This window comes from Panicum virgatum, chromosome 4K, assembly GCF_016808335.1.
Source record: "Panicum virgatum strain AP13 chromosome 4K, P.virgatum_v5, whole genome shotgun sequence".
Lineage (NCBI taxonomy): Eukaryota > Viridiplantae > Streptophyta > Magnoliopsida > Poales > Poaceae > Panicum > Panicum virgatum.
Window position 1 is genome coordinate 3,381,107 of NC_053139.1, and position 22,087 is coordinate 3,403,193.

Below are 22,087 nucleotides of genomic sequence, written 5' to 3' on the forward strand. Positions count from 1 at the left end.
ATTCAAATTTAAATTCAAACTTCCCAGTTCAACCGGTTCGTACCGGTATACCGACCGGTTAGACCGGTATACCGGTCGGTTTGATCGGTTTACCGGCCGGTTTGACTGGTTTGCATTCAAATCCAAATTTAAAATTGCATGTGTAACCGGTATACCGGCCGGTTTGACCGGTTTACCAAGTGGGCCTTAATGGGCCGTCTCATTTTTTTCCTTTTCTTTTTTGTTTTAACTTTAAATGCCCGAAAAGTATGTTAAACGAATGAATTTTTGAGAAAATTTGACACCATTAGATTCGTCGCAACTTGAAGTATTTTTAGGAATTTTTTGAGAATTTTTCATTTTTTTGAATTCAAATTTAAATTTTGAATTTGGACCGGTTTCATACCGGACCAAACCGGACCGGTTACCGACGGTTCGGTTAACCCTGGTCTGGACAAGTTGACGATTCCGACAGCCAGATTAATTTTTAGCCACAGTTACTTTACTACTATATTTACTACTATGATGCGTTTACTTAGTTCTAAATTTAATTTATTCAACTTTGATCAAATTTCTAAAGAAAAAATATAAAAACATCAATACTTGCTGGTAGGTGAAACAAATTTGGTATTGCAGATATTATACTTTCCTGTAATTTTTTTCATTTATGACAAGGAAAACGGAGAAAGTATTTGATTGTTATTAGACTCCATGTTCAATTTAGACCGGACCGGACCAAACCAAACCAAACACCGGTTCCTACAAATTCTTGCCAGCCTTTCCTGCTTGGAGCACGGATGCTTTGCCTCGTTCTTCCGTAAGAGCCAGCCAGCCGATGTGAACATTATTGTAAGATAAGATAAGTCGGCCTCCTCCCCAGTTAATGGAGCTGGAAGCAGCAGCAGCAGCAGCAAGATAATGGTAATGGTCGTCGTCGTCCCCAAGAAGAAGCAGAAGTCACGCACCTCCTTTTCTTCATAGCTAGCGACAGCCAGCAAGTAAACATTGACAAGGCCAATTCCGATTTTCAAACTCGACGGGCACGGGGCACCCATGGCCGCCAACTTGAAACGAATTCAATCCCGTGCCCGGAAACAGATTTGACCTGGGCTTTTGCTCGACCGTGGCAGCAGCAGAATGATACGGCCATGCACGCCTGTCGTCGCTTCAGACAACACGAATTCAAGCAAACGCGGCGGCAGCGTCGTCGTCAGACAGAGTTGCCGTCGGATGAAATTCGTTGCCGGCCGGTCCGTCCGCCCCGTAGTCCTGCGCGACTCTTGATGGTTCGCCTAACCCGAGCTCGTTTTTTCTCTTTTCGAAAGACAAGAAGAAGCGAACGAGCCGTAGCTCGAGTGGCACGCTCGCCACCAGCGTTCGATTCCCATCGGGAGCAACGCGAGTGTCACACTGGGACCGAACATGTGGTGTGCGTGTGTGGGCATGTGTGGGTGTGTTTGCGTGTGTGCGTGAGTTTGCTCGGTAGGCGCATTCCGAGACTGCTCGGGCAGTCTGATCTGCGTTAAGTTTGGTTAGTGTGAGTACCCAACCTCTTACATGACTCCCCAGAAAAAGAAAAAAAATCAAATGGTGAGCAAGATTTCCATGCGATTTTCATTCGGCACAATATGCTTGATAGAGGTGCAAATTGATGATCCTTAGGTGCACAACTAGGAACGCAAGTTCCATCTTTTTTGGGTTAATAGGTCGATCTAAAATTTAATAAAATGAATTAGAATGACATGTTATGTAATTAGTTTGAGAGAGAAAATAAACTAAAATGAGAAATCTTAAAAAAACACCAATGAGTACGGGTACCTACTTGCATCTCTATGCACAACCAACTCTTTTTAGTTTAAAATTTTATATTATTTTTTTTAAAAAAAATTTGTACTATTTTTTCAAAATAACTATTTTCAAAAAGTAGTATAAAATTTTGCCCTGGAGAGAGGTTTTTGCACTCCTAGTTCCGGATGATCCCCGATCCCGTGATGACACGACGCGGGAGTGCCATGCTGTTTGGAGCTGCAACAATCCAGCTCGATCGATGTAGAGAGAGAGGTGCGCGTGGGAAAATGAGAGGAAATCGGAAAGAGACGCAGCAGCTCAGCTCGATGGGTGGAGCACTACTCCATCATCCTTTCTTTCTTCGTCAAGGGCTCAAGGCTGGATGGAAGGTGAGGTGATTGGGAAGTAGGGTCCCGTTTGGATCACTCCTATCACAAAAAAGAATCTTCACTGCATGATGTACTAAACAAAATTTATTTATAAAATCTTTTCACAGATAGGTGTAACTTTTCGTGACGAATCTAATGACGGTAATTAACTGATAATTGGCTACAGTAATACTACAATAACTAAACTCTAATCGTGCGGGGAAGTCTAAGAGGATAAACGAGGATGTTCCCTGCGGGGCATTTCGTGGGTCAAAGACTTCATTAGATTCGTCTCGCGAAGTAGAACAAAATTATGGAGTTAGTTTTATAAATTATTTTTATTTAGTATCCTAATTATTAGTCAAAATTTACAATACTTCCTATCACAAACAAACTAAACAGGGCCAGCACGGTTTGGTGCAGGTCGTTGGGTCCGAGCTGAAAGCCGGCCGGCCACCGGCCCCGGAGCCGTGCACGTGGCCGCGCCCACCTGCCGCGGCTGGCCAGCCAGCCAGCCACGGCGTGCAGCCCATCCAGCTATCCAGCCATCCACCTCGTCCTCTCCCTCTCCTCCCAGAACAAGGAAAAGGAGGCGCCACCCTCCTCCCCTGCTGCTTCGCGAAGCTACCACCGCTTCCCAAACTGCCCCTGTGACTGTCAGCATCGGCGGGCGGCGGATCCCCCCACCGGTGGCATCGCGGGGTCAGGGTCAAGTCAGCCGCGCCGCGCCGCCCGTCATCTCGGACGAGGGAGAACGCTAGCAGCGTCGATAATTCGGATCGGATCATCGCCCGTCGCGCCGGCTGAATGCCCGAATCAGATGGGATGATGACATGAGATGTGCGTGCGCTCCGGCGTGTTTCGGCCGGGCGGCATGCTGGTTGCGACGGGCCAATCATGTGCACCCCTTCCGAGGTCAAACACCGCGTTCGGCAGACTGGAGCTGGAGGCTAGAGCTGGAGTGGTGTGAGAGAAAAACACTATTACCTAGTTGGTGGCTGGAGGCTGAAGCTGAAGTAGTGTGAAAGGGAATTACTGTAGGGCTGGAGCCCTACCCACCAGCCGAACACGGTGAAAGTCGTTGACGCTCCATCTAGTCTCCGCAGCATTTACTGGCTTTTGTTAACAAGTTTTTCTAGGGCAAGCTCGGCGGCGTCCTTTTAGTTGTGAAATGTGCTTTGAAATTACAGTACAACATGATCTATTCATTTTCAGCACTCATATTGGGTAGTGCCACTAACTTGAAACCTACTCTTTCCGTTCTAATAAGAATGCAGCTCTCGAGGGATGTTTGACTAGATTATATTTATGCAAAATAATATTAACATTTATGATACAAAATATAAGTATCGTTGGATTAATTATATAACATATTTTCACACTAAATCTACTTGAAAACTATTTTTTTTATCAATTTGATCAAACTAAGAATTATTTTACTTCTCAGGAAGCAAGGGTTACATTCTTTTTAGGATAGAGGGAGTAGCACTTTAATTTTATTTTTCTTGGGGAGTTCATGGTTAGCATCCTATATATTCTCTATTCTAAGAAGAGATGTTCTTGATTTTCGTCAAGGGATCGGAACATCTATTTTTGTCTCAGTTCATGAGTGTCTTCACAAAGATTTTACTACCTCGATCTAAAAAAAGAAGATTTTACTACCTCAATATTTTAGCTCACGTGTTCTGCCTAGTATATCCTTTAAATATGCTTCATTTTCTAAAAACATGCCTTGTCCAGGCAAGGTTGGTAATTTTTTTATGAAAAAAGAGGAAATGTTAAAGCATGTGTACTAGGTTTGTATATGTTCTAGCATGGTTCCTTTTTGCAGAATGATCTAGCGTATTTATTAGCCTGCAAGTGGTCAGTGAGTAGACAATAATCAACATCTGAACAATAGCGTGGTGATCAAATTTCAGTAGCACTCAACGGAATTGACGGATCTTTCTTGTCGATAATAGCTAGTCATCAAAGAATGTTTGGCAAACCATCCAAAATATTATTTTTGTAACTTTTTTGTTTGCGTGAAATTGCACTTATGTGGAGATCTTGTATCTTCCGGTGAAAGTTTTCTGACACTTTCCATCTTAAAATAGAAAATGCAATATATGTGGACATGTGGTCTCGAGACACTTGTCACATATAGGTGCATACGTAGTCATGCACTGGCTAATGATTAGACCCCCCTCACATGTTTAGATAAGACGATGGCAAGTGGCAGTATTATCCTAGAATAGGTGCTCATTAATGATTCGTGTGCTATGTCAAGGCATGTCTGGCGCGCTGTGCATGATAGATGCCAACACCCTTCAGTTTCACAAAAACACTTTGTTATTCTGGAGTCAAAATTTCGATTTTCTAGAGCAACAACATTGGTTTATTTCTCAAAAATACTCACAAGTCCGTGGGCAAGTGTGTAAAACTACATGCTTTTTAAACAAAATATCATATCTACATTTTTATTTAGTTACATAAGAGCTTTTAACAAAATATTACTACATATTATAGGTAGAATACAATTTTACATCAACCGATCAAACAATAGAATATGGTCTATACTTTGGACACTAATAAGTTCAGGTTAACTGGTGTTGATTTGTTGTAAGAGAAAAGTAATGCTGGTTGGCTAATGGCGGATGGCTGGTGCTGATTTGGTGTGAGAGAAAAATACTACTAACTAGTTAGCTGATAGACCAGCCGAACAGAGTAACAGAACGTTGTGTGTTCTAAGACGTAATCTAGATCGGGAAGCAATACTTGCATTCGAAGGTTTACTATTCACTGACGTAACAATCACCAATCATCCATAGCTGTTCCACATCAAGAAGCATCGTTTTCTTAGCTTTACCATCCACCAGTATCTGTTCTGTGGTCGCCCCAATTTCGTGTAGAACCATCGGACGGAGCAGCACACAAACTCGCCGGGCCCACCTGCGCTGCCCTAGCTAGGGCCTGTTTGTTTCCGCGTTCGCTTAGCTTATGAGCTAAATAAGCGGAATATGCCCGCCAAACTACTCGTGTTGAACACGCGTTGGATAGCCGCCGGCCACTGAAAATCGCGAACATTGAACTGCGTGGCCCATAATCGCAGAAGCGGGTCGGGAGCTACATTGCGCTTATTCCACTCGCGCTTATCAGCCTCGCGGTCCCAAACAGCGCCCTAGTCTGACAAACAAAAAGCCGCGCCCAGGGGCACTCCCGTCTTTTCGCCACGACCGTATGCCATACGCATACGGAGACCCCGCGACCCGTACGCGCGTGTATGTATATATGCACGCAGCACGCGGCTGCCGCTAACGGCTCTGCGTTGTGGCCGCGTTGCAGAGAGAGAACACAGAGGCCAGAGGGGGAGGCGCGTGAGGTGGCGGAGCCCGAGGAGCGGAGGCCACAAGTCTAATCCGCCCGTATCTAATCCGCTCGAGCGCCGCGGGCAGGAGGAGGAGGAGGGAGCGGCGGGGCGAGGCCTGATTCGGGCGGGCTCCTTCTCTTGCGATTCGCGGTGAGTTGCCGGCGATCTGGCACGCGGCGGGTTCTCCGGGGGGCGGGCGGCGGTCCGCGGGGGGTTGGGGTGGCGGATTCCCGGCTGCATTTCGGTTTCGAGGGGCAGATCTGGCGGTTTCGAATCGATTCGCGTGGGCTCTCAACTCGTTTCAATATCCTTCGATGCTCGCCTTCTTTTGCCCCCCAATGCTACACCTTTTGACAGCTGGGTGCCTGGATCCGGTGGGTTATGCTATGCCTGAATTTCTCTCCTGATTTCATGAAATGTTTGTGTTCTCGTGTTTTCTTCATCAAATGTGGAAATGTTTATTGCTTCTCTCTCTAGCTATCTCGATTCTGGAAGCCCAAAACTGGAAATTTTTAACCAATGCAGTCACACAACACCCGTGTTCCTTTAGGGATCCTATTCACGAGAATGCAATGGAAAATAGGGGGAAAGGGTTGCGCTTTGTTATCTCAGTGGTGAATATATATACATACATACATCTTCTCATATAACTGATGTTCCTGTTGATTCTTTCTTCAGGTTAGCACTTTTCAAGTGTGTGATCTCGGCGGCTTCTTTGCATCCTGAAGCACGGTTGAATCATGGCTGGGTCCTTTGCTGCCTCAGCCTTCTTCCCTGGTCCAGGGGCTTCCCCGGCAGCGTCCGCCAAAACATCCAAGAACATGGCTGGCGAATTACCGGACAATTTGAGTGTCCGTGGTATTGTTGCAAAGCCTGGCGCCCCTTCTGGGAAGATGCAAGTGAAGGCTCAAGCGCAAGCCCTTCCCAAAGTTAATGGCACCAAGCTTAACCACAAGAATGCGAGTGCAGACACGGAGGAGGCGATACCTTACAGTGCTCCCAAGACATTCTACAACCAGCTGCCCGATTGGAGCATGCTTCTTGCGGCTGTCACCACCATCTTCCTGGCAGCAGAGAAGCAGTGGACACTGCTTGACTGGAAGCCAAAGAAACCTGACATGCTTGTTGATACATTTGGCTTTGGTAGGATCATCCAGGATGGCCTGGTGTTTAGGCAGAACTTCTTGATTCGGTCCTACGAGATTGGTGCCGATCGTACAGCTTCTATAGAGACATTAATGAATCATTTACAGGTGACATGATTGCGCTACCAAATTTCAGTTTCTCTATTTACTATTGGTGCATTTAGTTTCTTTGGGGCTCACACTGTTTTGAATTTTTCAGGAAACCGCTCTTAACCATGTGAAGACAGCTGGACTTCTTGGAGATGGTTTTGGCGCCACGCCAGAGATGAGCAAGCGGAACTTGATCTGGGTTGTCAGCAAAATTCAGCTTCTTGTTGAGCAATACCCCTCGTGGTACGTTTCTGGAACCAGTAACTTCCCTTGTCCATTTCTTAGAAAGTAAATCTTTGTATTCGCTTTCAATCAAATTTATAACTGCTACTCTTATGGAACTGTTTATCTTTTGTCCTTTGGCGCACACAGTTTCAAATTAAGCATTGTATCTGCTAGAAGAGTGTTGTTATTTGTTCGTGAAAGTAGCTCAAGAAAAACATTCTAAAGCTCAACTTTGGAGGTTTTGTACTGATAGTTTGTGCATTTTGTAGTTAGATAGATCATGAAGCTTTGTGACCTAGCTGGCTTACCACATAGTAGAAAACTTCCTATTTAATTCTGGCATTATGCACCTAACTTTATGGAAGATTAGCGCCACAAATAGTGCTCAATTGCTCATGATCCACCCTTGGTACAAGTAATTTGAAATTTTACATGTCTTGGTCTAACTCTGCTAATCTGTGATTTCGTGGTTAAAAGAACAGGACTGGGGTTATGCCCTTTTTAATGATGGATTCAATGTTTACCTAATAAGAAAATAAAAATGTGAATCGGTGGTGTGCTCTGAAAATAATTCTAACTAGCAATTATATTAATCTTAAGCAATCAACTTCCCTTCCAATTTCCAGATTTTATTGCCTTCTTTTTATTTGCCTGTAACTGTCATAGCCTTCACGATGCAGCACCTTAAAATGGATTGTTGCACCCAAGAAAAACAACGATAGGTGTCTTAGATTTAGAATTACTGTCTGTCATAATTGAGTCCACAGTCCACAATGAACTCCTTGAATGTTGTTAGAAGTTTGTTTGGTAAGACAATATATTAATCACTTAGAACTGCTTAATTAAGTGCTGTTTGTCCATGCCTCCTTGAATGTTTGAAAAAAAAAAGATCCGATAGATTGTACACCTCAAGAGATTAGAACTGACCTTTATTGGCAGAATAAATGATTTCATCGTAAGAATTAAATGTCATGGGCTGCCATTGGAAGATGTCCTTGATCTAGATCGGTCGGCTAACTGCATTTAATTTGCTATGTGAGCAAATACTTTCAACTTTCTTTTGTCCAAGTGAGAAGTTGTCCAATTCTAAGTCTACCTTTTCGAAGAAAAGGAAAATTAAATTCAACTGCAGTTTTTGTGGTTCAGATATAATTGTTATATGGGTTGAGAGTTTGACAGAATATTTTTTAATAAAACTTGCTGTAATTTTAGGGGAGATATGGTTCAAGTGGACACATGGGTAGCTGCTGCTGGCAAAAATGGCATGCGTCGAGACTGGCATGTCCGTGACTACAATTCTGGCCGTACAATTTTGAGAGCTACAAGGTATGTCTTTCATCTTTTTTTTTTTGGCTTCTCACTCTCTCTCTATCTCTCTCTCTCTCGATAAGGAAGAGGAACTCTCTGATTATGATTTTCTTACCTTTTGGTTTTTCCTTGCAGTGTTTGGGTGATGATGAATAAGAACACTAGGAGGCTTTCGAAAATGCCAGATGAAGTTAGGGCTGAGATAGGCCCATATTTTAATGGTCGCTCTGCCATAACAGGTGAGCAAAGTGAGAAGCTGGCTAAGCCGGGGAGCACTGTTGATGGTGATGCGGCGAAGCAGTTCATAAGGAAGGGGCTCACTGTAAGTTGGATAACTATGTTTTATTGCTTCCCTGGCATTGTACCTCAGTTATCATGATTGTTCTCATGTGTAAGATTTCTCATGCAACTCCATTATATGGAACAGCCTAGGTGGGGAGACCTTGATGTCAACCAGCATGTGAACAACGTCAAGTATATTGGGTGGATTCTTGAGGTAAAATTTCCATCTTATTTAATGGTCACTGCCCTGGCCATGTGGTGGTTGTTAAGATCTCACTGGCATGACTTAAAAGTCTATAAAAAGTTTTGTGCTATTGTTCTGTACAACTGATTGTTAGAGCATAATCAATTGGGGGGCTGTATCTGTAAAGTGATCCATCCATTGAGCTTCTTAATCTTTCCATATTCCTTAGGCGATCAGATGCCTGAATCCTTATGACATTTCACCTTTTTTTTCCCCAGAGTGCCCCAATTTCAATCCTGGAGAAGCATGAGCTTGCAAGCATGACACTGGATTACAGGAAGGAGTGTGGCCGCGACAGCGTGCTACAGTCACTCACCACTGTCGCAGGTGAATGTGTGGATGGCCACCCGGACTCCACCATCCAGTGCGACCACCTGCTCCAGCTGGAGTCGGGGGCTGATATTGTGAAGGCGCACACGGAGTGGCGGCCCAAGCGAGCACACGGCGGTGAGGGAAACATGGGTTTTTTCCCAGCCGAAAGCGCATGAACACCCTCCCTAAGCTGGACCGGCCGAGCATGAACGTGGGGGGGCTCCAGTGAAGCGCGAATCCTAAGTTATGGCTACTAACCCAGAACGAGTGTTCGGTCGCGAGAAGTTTGGCATGCCGGGGAACGCCTCATTACCCACCCAACCTGGGGCAGTACAAGGATGGGAGTCGCAAGAGGACTGACTGGAGGAGGATGTGAAGCCCTTGGGGAACAGGATGTTAGGCCAGAGAAATGGGAGGGTAGGATGACGAGTTGGGCTGTGATTGCTGATGCAGGGAGAAGGCAGCAGCTGATTGAGGCCGGGGCAGAAAGATGCGGCGCAGGGGAACAATGGTAGTAGTCTAGGCCAGGTTGGGTGTGTAGAAGGCATGCATTCCCTTTGTAACAGCCTAATTTGTACATTCTTACCATCTTAATCCCATTGGTTGAATCGCAGCCCTCCTGCGCTTCCATCGGTGAATTCAGGTCCAGGACCATTTTTCTTGCACACTGTGCAGACACTGGAGTGCTACTGCATCCTTAAGTTTAAGCCACTCACAGTCGTTGCTGCCTGAAGCTGCTTGTTCCGTCGAGCTAATCTAGTAATCTTGCGTCCTTTTTTCTTTTTGTAATCATGGAAGGTTGAACCGTGAGGCATACTAATAATATCGAGCAGATCCTCTTCCCTAAACGCCGCCGTGCCTGGATGGAACAAGGCACAGCGACATGTAACCTACTCATCCTGGGCTTGTCCAAACCGCCTCCGGCCGTTGCGTGCGCGCGGCGCGATTGCTTTGCACTGCAACTGCAACCGAGATCGATCACCCGCGACAACGACGCGTCCCCCAGGCCTTGGAAGCTTCGACCAACGGCGGAACCCGTGCTCTTGCCCGGACCTCCCCACCCCCCCTCGGGCGGCGGAGATGACGAGCGCGTGCGCGGCGGCATTGTTGGCGTCGCGTCGTGCAGCTCGCAACGGCGAGTCTGGTGAGATGCGATCACGAAAGCTTTGGCTGTCTGGGGGCGAGCTGGCGGTGGGTGCGGCGCGGCGGCCAAGAGGGGAGAGGCTGCTGCCTCTGGCAAGCTGGAGTGCTGGACGGGCGGAGCCAGCCAACCACCGGCATTTGGTGCGCGCGCGGCGGGGGCGCTGAGCTGGGCTGGGTCCCGTGACAGCAGCGGCGGCGCCTGCCTGCCCCTGCCACCACAGCCTAGCAGCTACTGATGCTGCCGTCGCCGCCGGAAATGGGTCGCGCCTCCGTACGAGGATACTTCCGTTTCTGACCAAAAGCATCACGTGACAGCTACCGGTCGCTGTTTTACCGCCGGTGCTCGGAGGTAAAACTGGCCAAAAGCAAAAGCTCTCTGTTTTTATTTTCTCACGCAAGGTAAGAACTGGTCAAAACTCCGAAGTGACGAGTGCACAGGCAGGCAGCTAGCTTCTGCTCCGAAGGCGCGCGCGGCGCAGGGACACGGCCGGGGGGCGGGGGCCCTGACCCCGATGGCGACGGCGGTTCGGTTCCGCCGGCCGGAGCCTCTGATGGTGATGGCGACGCGCCCGGGCTCGTCTCTCTCGCCGGCTGGCCGTCCGGCCGCCCCCCTCTGGCTTGGCTTGTGCGGCACATGGACTCGCAGCTTGCTAGATCGCGTGATGGCGACGGGGACCCGGGTGGGCTGCCGCATTGAATCCCCGATCCCGGTGGCCCCGCGGCTACGAATCTGCGACGCGGACGGAGCAGGAGCACGGGCACGATCGGATCGCCCCGGCACTGCAGGCAGCTGCTGTGCGCTCTGCTCCCCCTGCTGCCGCCGCACAGGAATGGGTGGTTCGCGCATTCATCGTCTGCTGCCTGTGCGCCTAACCATGCTCCCCTCACTTTCTCGCCATGCTCATTGCTCATGGTCATGGCGGCACTGTAATGTGTGCAGGGCATGGTAGGGTCCGGCCGCGAGCAAGTGAGGTGCCCAGATCGTGCAAACTGCAAACGCCAGCAGGAGGGGGAGACAGGCACAGCACATTCGGGGCTTGGTCGCACAAAGGTGTGAATAAGAGGAGCTACCAAGTACTCGTACCAACCATGGATCCAGTGTTACGGAAAACGGTGATGGGGTCCGAGAAATCATTCCTGGCTGGTGACGTTAATTGAAGCTCGGGCCTCAGGCTGCATTTCTGAATTATGTGGCACTGATCCGTGTTTACACCAGACACAGATCTTTTTTTTTAAGAGCCTAACACCGATCTTGAAAATACACAGCGGCAGAACGTGATGTACAAGCAAGTAGCAAGTACGCGATTTGCAGCTAAGAGGAGGAAAAAAAATAAAAATAAAAAGGAAAAATAAAAAGATGGCGGTTTGTTGTGGAGGGACTCCGGACCCTCTACTGTTATCCTTCCACCTTGGCATGCGGGCCACTGCACTGGCAGCGGCCTGCCTCGGGAGCAAGCAGCAGCTGAACCAACTTGGCATGCTTGCTGCGCGCCGCCGCGATGCCGCCGCCGCTCGGGGTGGCGCGAGCGGCGTCGCGCCGTGCTGCTGCGCGTCCCGCGCCTCCCGTAGCGGCGCGGATGTCGGGCGCGTGCGACGCGGTAGCCTCGGCGAACAGGCTGATTGGGCGGCACCTGCGGGCCGGCCGGCTCGGCGCCGCGCGGGAGGTGTTCGACGGAATGCTGCGGCGGGACGTCGTGTCCTGGAACTCCCTCATGGCCACGCACGCCAGGGCCGGGGCGCATGGCGGCGCGGCTGACGCGTTCGTCGAGATGAGGCGCCGCGGGTTCCGCGCTGACCACACCTCCTTCTCGACCGTGCTGTCGGCCTGCGCGCGGACGGAGGCGCTGGAGCTCGGGAGGTGCGTCCACGGGCTCGCGACCAAGACTGGTGCCTCCAGGAACGTGTTTGTCGGTGCGTCCCTGATCACGATGTACGCCAACTGCGGGCTGTTCAGCTGCCTGGAGCGGGTTGTGGAAGCTGTGGACAGTCCAAACGTGGCCTTGTGGAATGCTCTCATATCAGGACTTGTGATGAACCATCGGGTGGGGGATGCTCGCAGGGTCTTTGATCGGATGAGGGAGCGCAATGTCGTGTCCTGGACTGCCATGATCCAAGGGTATGTAAGGGTGCATGAGTTGGGGAGGGCCTTCGAGCTGTTTAACTTGATGCCTGCAAAGAATTCTGTGTCATGGTGCGTCATGATCGGAGGTTTTGTCAACCATGAGCTGTTTGGAGAGGCAATTGGTTTGTTCAAGACTTTGGTGAGTGGTGGGGAGGAAGTGACTGGTGCAGTTCTGGTTAAGATTGTGAGTGCTTATTCTAGCTTGAAAAGTATTGAAGGAGGCAGATGCATTCACGGTTTCTCTGTGAAGTCTGGGTTCGTTCTTGACCACATCATTGAGGCATCATTGGTTGTGATGTATTGCAATTCCTTAGATATTGATGAGGCATGGTTGGAATTTGATAGAATGGAGAGAAAGCATGTTGGCTCATGGAATGCCATCATATCTGGCTATGTCCATGCTGACAGGATTGATGAGGCTAGACAGCTTTTTGATTCCATGATTCATAGAGACAAGATCTCATGGAACTTGATGGTCAGTGGCTATATAAAAACTGGGAGAATAGCTGATGCTACTGAGTTGTACTCAAAGATGCCTGAAAAGAATGTGGAAGCAGCTACTGCTTTGATGTCTTGTTTTATAGACAAAGGAATGCTTGATAAAGCTCAGGATGTGTTTTACAATATGCCTCAAGTAGATGTGATATCTTGCACTACTTTGCTCTTTGGATATGTGAAAGGAGGGTATTTGGATGATGCACTCGAACTTTTCTGCTACTATTGTTTACTGCTTTTATTTTAATAATGATGTCCGACACCTTAGTTCCCTTATTCTGTCGTTCCTAAACCTGCCGATAAGAACACAAACTCTCTTATATCCTGAAAGTATACATACATATTTTTGTGGAGAGTTTCTACAACCATTGGGTTGCCATGTTAGTTAACTAACATGACTCCCTTCTACTATTTCAAATCATGCTTTTTAGATGAAGTCTCAAATCATACTTATTCTGCTAATATTAACCTTCTGAATAATCTTAATTGTTTATGTTACTGTTTTTTTACTGCTTTTACTTTAATAATGTTGTCCCACACCTCAGCTCCCTTGTTCTGTCGTACATATTTGGTGGAGAGTTTCTACAACCATTGGGTTGCATGCATAGCCACCACTTCATCTTTAAATTGTGTGCTGTTTTGTGTTGCCTGTCACAGTGGAGCCAGAATTTTTAAAACTGGCTTATGTCTGTGTCGTGCCTTCTTAGGACATCCACACTGGACAACTTAATACTCACAGTATATGAGATTAAAAAAATCTTGAAAACAACCTCTCTTAATTGAGCTTACTTTGATTTTTCAACTAGTTAGATGAATTTATCGGAGCTCTTTTAAATGGATACAAACTGTTGGCTCATTATTTCGCCCCTCTTTCTTTCCCCCTTTTCCAAAGCATTGTTGTGTGCTTTGCACTACCAATATCTGATCTTGTTATTGTATTTGACTGACCTTGCTACATCTTTTTAATTATTGTAGAGAAGTGAGTGGAGTGGAGCAATGCTTCAGAAGTGCGAGAAAGAACGGATGGGAGATTGGAGAAAGAGGTGTAAATCTGTTATGCTTTCAACCAGCAACGATGCTATGGGGATGGGCTCAGTATTATAGGCGTGCTCAGATTCAACCATAAGTGGGATTGGCTTTGCTGCTGGATGATATTTGAGTAGGAGGAGGATATTAATGGGTGGATTGCAGCAGCAGCATGGGACCAGTGTGAGTGTAGGCCGTGTTTAGATCTTTAGGGGTAAAATTTTTGAAACAGAATTTTTTTATTTCGAAGTACTAAATAAAATATATTTACAAAACTTTTTGTACGGATGGATCGTAAATCGCGAGATGAATCTAATTAGCTTAATTAAACCATGATTAATCTATTTACAAAACAAAATCTGGCTATTTTGTGTACTAAATAAAATCTATTTACAAAACTTTTTGCACGGATGGATTGTAAATCGCGAGATGAATCTAATTAGCCTAATTAACCCATGATTATTCCATTTACAAAACAGGATCTTGCTATTTCATGTACTAAATAAAATATATTTACAAAACTTTTTACACGGATGGATTGTAAATCACGAGATGAATCTAATTAGCCTAATTAATCCATGATTAATCTTACTGGTATTTGGCATGAAATTAGAGAGCTAAGCTTGTCTTTTGTTTCCTTTATTTGTTCACATGTTAACCAGGAAGGCAATGAGGCTGCGCATGTGTGCGCGCGTATGGCCTCAATGTCTTCTCCGATGCTGTCCTGGATTGGTGTTCTCCCAAACTGGTTGAGGGAGGTTGCCATCAGGGATTGTAATGGTGTGATGCAGTAATATAGCTCTCTGATTTGCCCTAAAAAAATCCATGACTAATCTATGGTTAGAGGATGGTTACTGTAGCACCACTGTTGCAAATTATGAATGAAGTAGACTCATTAAATTCGTCTCACGATTTACAATCCATCCGTGCAAAAAGTTTTGTAAGTAGATTTTATTTAGTACTTCATGCATGTGTCCAAACATTCGACGTGATGTTTTTTGGTGTAAATTTTATAGATCTAAACAAGGTAAGTTTCCGTTCGTTGGATGTTAATCTGTTATGCCTACTAGTGAGTTGCCTACGTTCTCAGAATCTCAATTGCGGCCAAGCTCTCGTGACTAACACAGATCATCTTCGACCAAGAAAAAGAAAAGAAAGACTTTTGCAATGCGTACGTGGCAACTCGGCGCCGTTCAAAAAGGAACCATACAAGCATCTATCGTACATTTTGCTATTTTGAGCCAGCGAGGCTTAGGCTACCTTATAAACCTATACACACCTAAGCTTATTGCATCATCCTCACGTGCTAGCTAAAATCAGCCCGTAATGATTTGTGCTTAGAAATGTAAAGCACATTTTGTAGCAGCATTCATGTAAAGCAACAGAGCCTCCATGGACAAAAGATTAACACCATAATGGCTAGAAAAGAAAAAAAAACTTCCAGGTAAATCATGGAAATGGTATGGGGCAAGACAGATACAGACATACAGCCCATCATTCTGGGGTCATTTCTGACGCAGTATATTGATCTTATCTTAGTAAAAACAAGAATTCATGGGTCCAGATGCAACCATGCAATGTCGTCGTGTTCCTTAACATTAGATTCACCTCCACCTTTGGCCTCCCAGTCGGATTACCTCTTCGGTTCCAGAATCCCTGTGAGCTCGATCATCACCAGAATCGTTCTTGGTGTTTGTTGCATCACCATATAGATCCTTCAGCTTTGCCAGGTTAGATGACTCTGGCGCCTTACCAAATGGGCTGGAACGATGTTTATCACCATCAGTTCTGCCACGGACTGGACTCCTGCTCCTGCTTCTGCGGGTGATTGAACGTCCACTTCTGTCAGAATCCCTGTCCCTCTTTTCACGGCCTCGCCTCTCACCATCCCTATCTGAATAACGTGACCGATGATGGTCCTGGTCTCTATGATCACGAGCATGTCGATCATGCTCCCTATCCTTATACCTGCCACGATCACGATCTGAACGGTCCCTCTCAGCATCATGATCATGCTCATGGCTCTGGCTTCGGCGCTTCCTTGGTGGTGATCTTGCACGGTCACCATCATAACTTCTGTCCTTCTCTTGTTTGGAAGGTAATGTTCTTCGGACCGGGGACGAATCCCTGGTGGATGCACGGTGTGGAGCACGCTGACCAAACGAGACAGACAACGAAGCTTTTACGGACGGAGGCCTTCGGGCAGTATCATTTGATTCATGCCTATTGGAATCCCCTGTCATTCCTGACTGCTTTGTTGGAAGCTTCAGCTTCTCAAGATGGCCAGTGACCTGTCGCAAAATTGGGAGAGGCACTCGTGGAAGAAGACTGTCGAAATAGTACTGCAAGAAAAATAACAAATATAATTGACACTTTGTAACATGTAAGAAATAATAATTCTCAAGTGTATAAGATTAGACAAACGAAATGGTCACTAATCAGGATTGCAGGGGAAAACTAACAATTTTGTCAACTGTATTGAAACAAACATATAACAATTTTGTCAAGTGTATAATAATTCTCAATTTTCTTTTTTTTTTCTTTTCCCACAACCATAAAAAAATCTTCCATATATAAGATTTTTGACACTTTGGAACTGTTTCACATTTTTTCAAGAGAAACAAACATATTTCCTTAATAGCACATAACATACACCTTCAGGAAGCATTATATGTGGAGAAAAAAGAAAATACTAGTAACCCTTGCCACAAGAAACCAATATTGGCAAAAGCCCCATGGACATACATAGTTTCATCTGAAACAATCCCCAATAAGTTAAAAAAACAGATTAAATTATCTCGCAAACTAGTAAAGAACAAACCATTTCACATGTTATGAATCCTTGAACCACTTGAAACATGGGGAAGGCTAGTGAAAAGAGGGAAAAAGAACTTCTGAGCAACACATCATGACAAACCTTAAACAGTGATGTTACTGGCGGAAGAGATGATGTCTCCTCTTAAAAGCAACTCCACAATTGAAATTTCCCCTCAGTATGTCAAATCAACAGGTGAGTGATTCAAGAAAGACTAATTGCATTTAGGTTCAGAAAATAATATGGCTAATGATGTCCGCACTCATATGTAAATGGGTAACGAAAGGGGACAGTGATAGCAGTTTCAGAAACCATTTTTTTTATATGGCAGAAATATCAAATATGTTCAAGAGATATACCTGGCCAAGAAGGAGATCACGCACGTAAACGCCCATTGTAGTCATTTTTCCATTTGATCCAGGGGAAAACTCCTGAAAGAATGACATTAGATTTGAGACATGGACACTGAAAGAAGCAAAAACTGATTATTTAATTACATCATAAAGAAGCATAAATAATTAAATATCTTACAGTTATAAACACAGAAAAATCAATTTTACTGTCAGCATGAAAAAAATCATTTTCACAGAGATCCACATGGCTAATCTGCCAGTTCATACACGTGCAAGTTGTTGTGTTCCAAAGAAGCAAATGCTAAGACATGAATGGTGGATTCCAGAAAACCACCAGTTCAAGCATTGCACATTTCAATCACATCAACATCTTCCTTCAGTTCAGAGTTTTGGTCCATTCTTCCTGATTCTAGAGTACAATACAAATATAGTAACCACATTTTGTTCCACCTTTAGTGTTTCAAAACTACATCTGATTCGCTACAAGTACTGCCCTTAGTACATAGCAGGTGTCAGTATGAAAAGATCTTTGTTTATCTTTCACAAGTTTAACATGCCACTTAAGTGGAAACAATGCAGAAGTTTGATGATAACTTGAGAGCGTAATTCAGAAACATATGGTTGAACTAGAAGTTGTTCTTCTGCCACTTAATTTTATTAAGAATCAGAAGGGCTAATGGAAGAGAAATACCTCGTCATCCTTGATGTAGGGCTCGTACCAAGTCCACAGTGTTTTTGGTTCTGCAACATATCGCAGGTAGAGAAATCCAATCTGAAAGATAATAGAATATTATTTTCTGATAGCCAAATTAATTTTTTTTTATACACGAGATGACCTACGAGCTAGTGCCATGTGTGAATGGGCATATCACTTGCTTCCATGTAAATTCGACCAACAAAGACTATCACTATTCTAAGACAGACTTCCTAGTCTACCCACTTGTTACATCTACCACTGGAGGAGCTTTACCCAATAACAACACAGCAAGTACCATTCTCAGTCATACCACCCATACTGTTTGCGCTAGCACCACTGAGCCTAAAGTTCAACTCAAATTCTGTTTCGCCTACTGAATCCCCTAAATCCTTTGTAGCAAATATTTGTTCCTAAAGCCGGTAACATAAACCAAAACATTGAATTGAAAACCTAGAAGAGGCCAGAGATTGACTTACAGCTCTGATGTAGGGGGAGTCCGGGTGCTTGAGCAGGCCGTGCATCTGCTTGACGGTGAGCTTCATGGTGAAGAACTTGTAGAGGAGGCAGAAGGCGGAGGAGGGCCCGCGGCAGTTGCCGGTCATCCAGGGCTCGACGTGGTCGACCTGGTGGTAGATTTCGTCGACCACCTCGTGGTAGGTCTTGAACTTGTAGAGCTCCTTGAAGTAGTCCGAGGAGAGGATGTTCACGGACAGCACCTTCTCCATCAGCACGTCGATGGACCGGCCGGACGACTGGATCTCCATTCCCAACACTGAACCAACAAGAAATCGATTCTAATCACACCAGAGGCCTTGAAGCGCACGCGGATAGCAAAGAAAAGATTCGTTTTTTTTTTCGGCGTCAAGATCCAAGGTTTCGCCTTGGAATCGAAAGGTTACCTCTTGTGTGTTCAGTCGGTAGGCGAGCGGAGCCACGGGTTGGCAGGGATACGCCGCCTCCGCAGCGGGATCGGGGCGGCGGCGGCTCGGAGGAATCGCGTCGGATTTGGAGGATTTGGGGGGAGGAGAACCTGGACGAGAGGCGTAGGAGGAGCCCGTGCTGTGGGCTGGGTCAAGGCGGCGGGGTCCCGCCGACTGTGCCTAGTTAAATCACAGCCGTCCGATGGATGATCTAGGATCTTTACAGGGCCAGCTTCGGGTAACGTTTCTGCGTGACATCTCGAAAAAAAAAAGAGTGTACTGTACGCGAGGCCTAAAGAAAAAAAAAGAGTAATAAATAATAACTCTTGTCTCACCACCACAAGGATCACTAAAAACAGTGCTAAATGTGAAAGATATGAGCTTCTAAAGCTCGCATGTGTTTAAATATGAATAAAAATTAAGTTTTAAGGGCTTAAACATGGAAAATATAAGCTTTCACACTATAAAGCAGAGGACTGTGTGTTCCGATTCATGGAAAGGTACGGAACCTAGCAAACGCGTGCCTATCGCTCAGACCAAAAAACAACCAACGTGTGGATAGTTAGCTCGCACAGACACTACAGAGTGTGTGGCGCTTTTACACCATGTGCATTTTTCTACACCATTGCGTAATAGACTACTCATTTACTTCCTTTCGTTAAATATTTTTAGAATATTATTTAAAATTCTGTTTTTGTTACACAACATCTGAGACAATTTACTTGACATAGTGGCAGATAATAAATCAATTTCTTGCATTAGTACTGGAAGATAATAATAACAATATACAATAAAAGTAGTAAAAACAATACGAGCTTTTGTGCTAACCAAATATTTTAATAGATTCTTTTCAACATACCACTAATGTTATCCTCTATTGTGTCATTTTTTTTGAGGTACTCTATTATGTCATATAAATTGCGTTTGCTTTGTATTCCCTCCGTTCCAAACTGTAGGTCGTTTTAGCTTTTCTAGATTCATAGTGTTTGCTATGTACCTAGATATAATATATGTCTAGGTACATAGCAAAATATATGTATCTAGAAAAGTTAAAATGACCTATATTTTAGAACGGATGGAGTAGTAGATTCATTTTTGAACTTTAATCTGCAGCAGACATAATTAAATTGCTCCTCGACTCCGGACGCTCTACTCCAATGGCCAGCTAAGCTCACTGGTGATCTGGCGTGCCACGCTTGGAAGCTGTTCGCCAAAATGGCCGACCGGGATGTCTTCCCCTGAAACATCATGGTTGGCGTATGCAGGAAGAATGGCTTCGTGGAGGAGGCGCTAGATTTGGTATCTAGCCACAGGATGATGGTGTGGGCAGTTGTGATTGAGTCTGGAACTCTGGATGTGTGGAAGTCCCCCTGCGTGCTGCAGAGTTGTGGTGGTGGCGTTTCGGACTGGAAGGATGGGTAGGACGTTGTGCGGATCGTAAGCTGTTTGATGGTACGCCCGTGAAGCAGTGATGGCTGCGTATCATGCAATGTTATGGTTGCCGGCCATTTTGAGGAACATGAGTGACCAGCACCATAGAGGATTGAGCTGTAGCCTAACCACTTGATGATAAACAATGACTACTTCATCAGGGATTCAGATCGTTGTCTGCAATCATTCTGCCAAGGAATTGCATGATTTGTAGTCAAAAGGGTTTTGCTGCTGATGTTGCATTCGACCTATAACCCTCTAGTTCAAATGTGCGCACGTACAGGCTCGGGATGATGGCAAGCAAGAACAGTATTATAAAAACTGGACATTGAAGATTCCATGTGACGGACAGCCATGATACTTGGGAATGAGCAAAAATGGCTTTCCAGATAAAGCTCTCGAAGGGCATGCACTGAGGAAAGCGAATAACAGAATTCCTGATGATATTACTTTCGCAAGTGCCCTTGCTGCTTGTGCTTGCTTGGGGCACTTGGATGTTGGTGTCAAGTTAGCACGAGCTTGCTTAGAGCAATGGATTCATAGGTCCTGAGTTGCTAACACTCTGTTGACACCCAAAATTGGCACACATCAGGTTTGCTGGATAATCTGGGCGGATCGGTCAAGACAAATTTGTCAAATTGTCAATTGGACCTCACCATTGCGTAGATTTCGTCGAGACGATCGAAATGCATATATAGAACGCCCAATTTCCGGATGGGAAAGTTATGCCTCCCGGAAGACCTGCACCTCAGTCTGACCGGTCAGACTGGTTCAGAGGCGGTCAGACTGGTTCGGAGACTGGTCAGACCAGTCCGAAACACCCAATTAGAGTTAGGAGTTGTATTTTGACACAGAATTTGTAAAGGTTTCGACTTCTAATGAGTATAGACCACCCCACCCTATAAATATAAAGGGTTACGGCCGATTGAGACACATCCAATCGAATCAAACAACAGTGCATCTACTTTTTTACCCTAACTCTCTTTTCCAACCTCTTCTTGCTGTTCATCCGTGATCTCCACGACCATTGGTGGCGCTCAAGGCTCGCTGGTCGACCTAGGGCACGTTCGGCGATGTCCACACCCTGACGGGGTCCCTCCCGGACGTGAACATAGACGATCTTTGCTAGTTTGCTCGTAAACTAGTCGTTCTTCGCTGCGTAAGTGTGTTGGTTATCTCTTTGCTGGTTTGCTTGTAAACCTCGCCGTCTTTCACTACGTAAGTGTGATAGTTATCCCTCAAGACGACCGATTCCAGCGAAACCCTAGAAATCGGTCCGACCGGTCTACTCTAGCGGTCTGACCGGTCTGCGCGGCCTCGCTGCCCTTCGATCCGTTTGCGACACACACGCTCGAGTGCTCTCATGTGTTGACTGAAATCTGCGTCAACACATTTTGGCGACTCCGCTGGGGAAGATAATTCAGGTTATTGAAGCAGCCGAATTTTTATACCCTAGCCCTGTGATCATTGACTTATTATCTTGATTCGCCATCAATATTGCATCTGATCTTTAGACCGATTGCATCTATACTCGTGGTATTGCATCAGGCTGTTTAGGCCGATTGCATTCTACTTTGCTTGGTACTGCAAATCGAAGATCAAAAGAGAAGCAAAGTATTGGTCATTGACTGCTTGGATTATCAAGATTTATTGATCACAAGACAAGAAGCATCAAGACCAATTATATTGCAGCGATATTACTACACCACGCCTAAGGTACAACACACAAATACATCACATATTACTAATAATTATTGTGTTAGTACCACAAATTCTCATGTTGATGTTGCTAGATATAATGATAGTGTGCATGTTGCATCGGCTAGTCATTATTCAGATAATAGATTTTATTATGCATATCAAAATAATTTTGAAAATTACATGCAACAGCCTATGTAAAATAACATGCATACTTCGAGTTTTCATGCTACTAGCAACATACACCTTCTCATACATCGGCAGCGGAACGAGTTCACATGACGATGAACAATTATC

The 22,087-nt window shown here is 45.4% G+C and overlaps 3 protein-coding genes across 5 annotated transcripts; 2 read left to right on the forward strand and 1 right to left on the reverse strand.

Moving 5' to 3' along the window:
* The first annotated feature begins 5,419 nt into the window (after nt 1-5,419).
* On the forward strand, nt 5,420-9,819 carry LOC120702572 (palmitoyl-acyl carrier protein thioesterase, chloroplastic-like). Of its 2 annotated transcripts, none has more exons than XM_039986429.1 (7): nt 5,420-5,634; nt 6,163-6,737; nt 6,829-6,962; nt 8,157-8,270; nt 8,388-8,574; nt 8,680-8,748; nt 8,997-9,819. In XM_039986429.1, exons 2-7 carry the CDS (start codon nt 6,225-6,227, stop codon nt 9,264-9,266), a joined length of 1,287 nt encoding a protein of 428 aa, XP_039842363.1. In that variant the 5' UTR covers nt 5,420-5,634; nt 6,163-6,224; the 3' UTR covers nt 9,267-9,819. The 2 variants fall into 2 exon arrangements, with proteins under 2 accessions (XP_039842363.1, XP_039842364.1); XM_039986430.1 differs by lacking the exon at nt 5,420-5,634 and adding an exon at nt 5,717-5,858.
* Nucleotides 9,820-11,633: 1,814 nt separating this feature from the next.
* On the forward strand, nt 11,634-13,193 carry LOC120702573 (pentatricopeptide repeat-containing protein At2g35030, mitochondrial-like). Its single transcript, XM_039986431.1, has one exon. It carries the CDS (start codon nt 11,733-11,735, stop codon nt 13,095-13,097), a length of 1,365 nt encoding a protein of 454 aa, XP_039842365.1. The 5' UTR covers nt 11,634-11,732; the 3' UTR covers nt 13,098-13,193.
* A 1,990-nt stretch (nt 13,194-15,183) lies between these two features.
* Nucleotides 15,184-18,833, reverse strand: LOC120702574 (pre-mRNA splicing factor SR-like 1). 2 transcript variants are annotated; one of them, XR_005686455.1, is made up of 5 exons: nt 18,641-18,833; nt 18,218-18,513; nt 17,736-17,816; nt 16,794-17,122; nt 15,184-16,218 (listed from the first exon to the last, which is right to left on the reverse strand). XR_005686455.1 is itself a non-coding variant. In XM_039986433.1 (5 exons), exons 2-5 carry the CDS (start codon nt 18,503-18,505, stop codon nt 15,481-15,483), a joined length of 1,179 nt encoding a protein of 392 aa, XP_039842367.1. In that variant the 5' UTR covers nt 18,506-18,513; nt 18,641-18,833; the 3' UTR covers nt 15,184-15,480. The 2 variants fall into 2 exon arrangements, 1 of the variants encoding a protein (XP_039842367.1); XM_039986433.1 differs by having other exon boundaries at nt 17,051-17,122.
* Between the last annotated feature and the right edge of the window lie 3,254 nt (nt 18,834-22,087).

What these genes read in the sequence shown, in the direction of transcription:
- LOC120702572 (XM_039986429.1), top strand. Translation starts at nt 6,225, where the DNA reads ATGGCTGGGTCCTTTGCTGCCTCAGCCTTCTTCCCTGGTCCAGGGGCT. An exon ending in ACAATTTTGAGAGCTACAAG is followed by an intron (nt 8,271 to 8,387) that starts GTATGTCTTTCA and finishes TTTTCCTTGCAG; the next exon opens with TGTTTGGGTGATGATGAATA. An exon ending in ATATTGGGTGGATTCTTGAG is followed by an intron (nt 8,749 to 8,996) that starts GTAAAATTTCCA and finishes TTTTTTCCCCAG; the next exon opens with AGTGCCCCAATTTCAATCCT.
- LOC120702573 (XM_039986431.1), top strand. Translation starts at nt 11,733, where the DNA reads ATGCCGCCGCCGCTCGGGGTGGCGCGAGCGGCGTCGCGCCGTGCTGCT.
- LOC120702574 (XM_039986433.1), bottom strand. Translation starts at nt 18,505, where the DNA reads ATGGAGATCCAGTCGTCCGGCCGGTCCATCGACGTGCTGATGGAGAAG. An exon ending in ACTCCCCCTACATCAGAGCT is followed by an intron (nt 17,817 to 18,217) that starts GTAAGTCAATCT and finishes ATTATCTTTCAG; the next exon opens with ATTGGATTTCTCTACCTGCG. An exon ending in GTGATCTCCTTCTTGGCCAG is followed by an intron (nt 16,219 to 17,050) that starts GTATATCTCTTG and finishes TTTTTCTTGCAG; the next exon opens with TACTATTTCGACAGTCTTCT.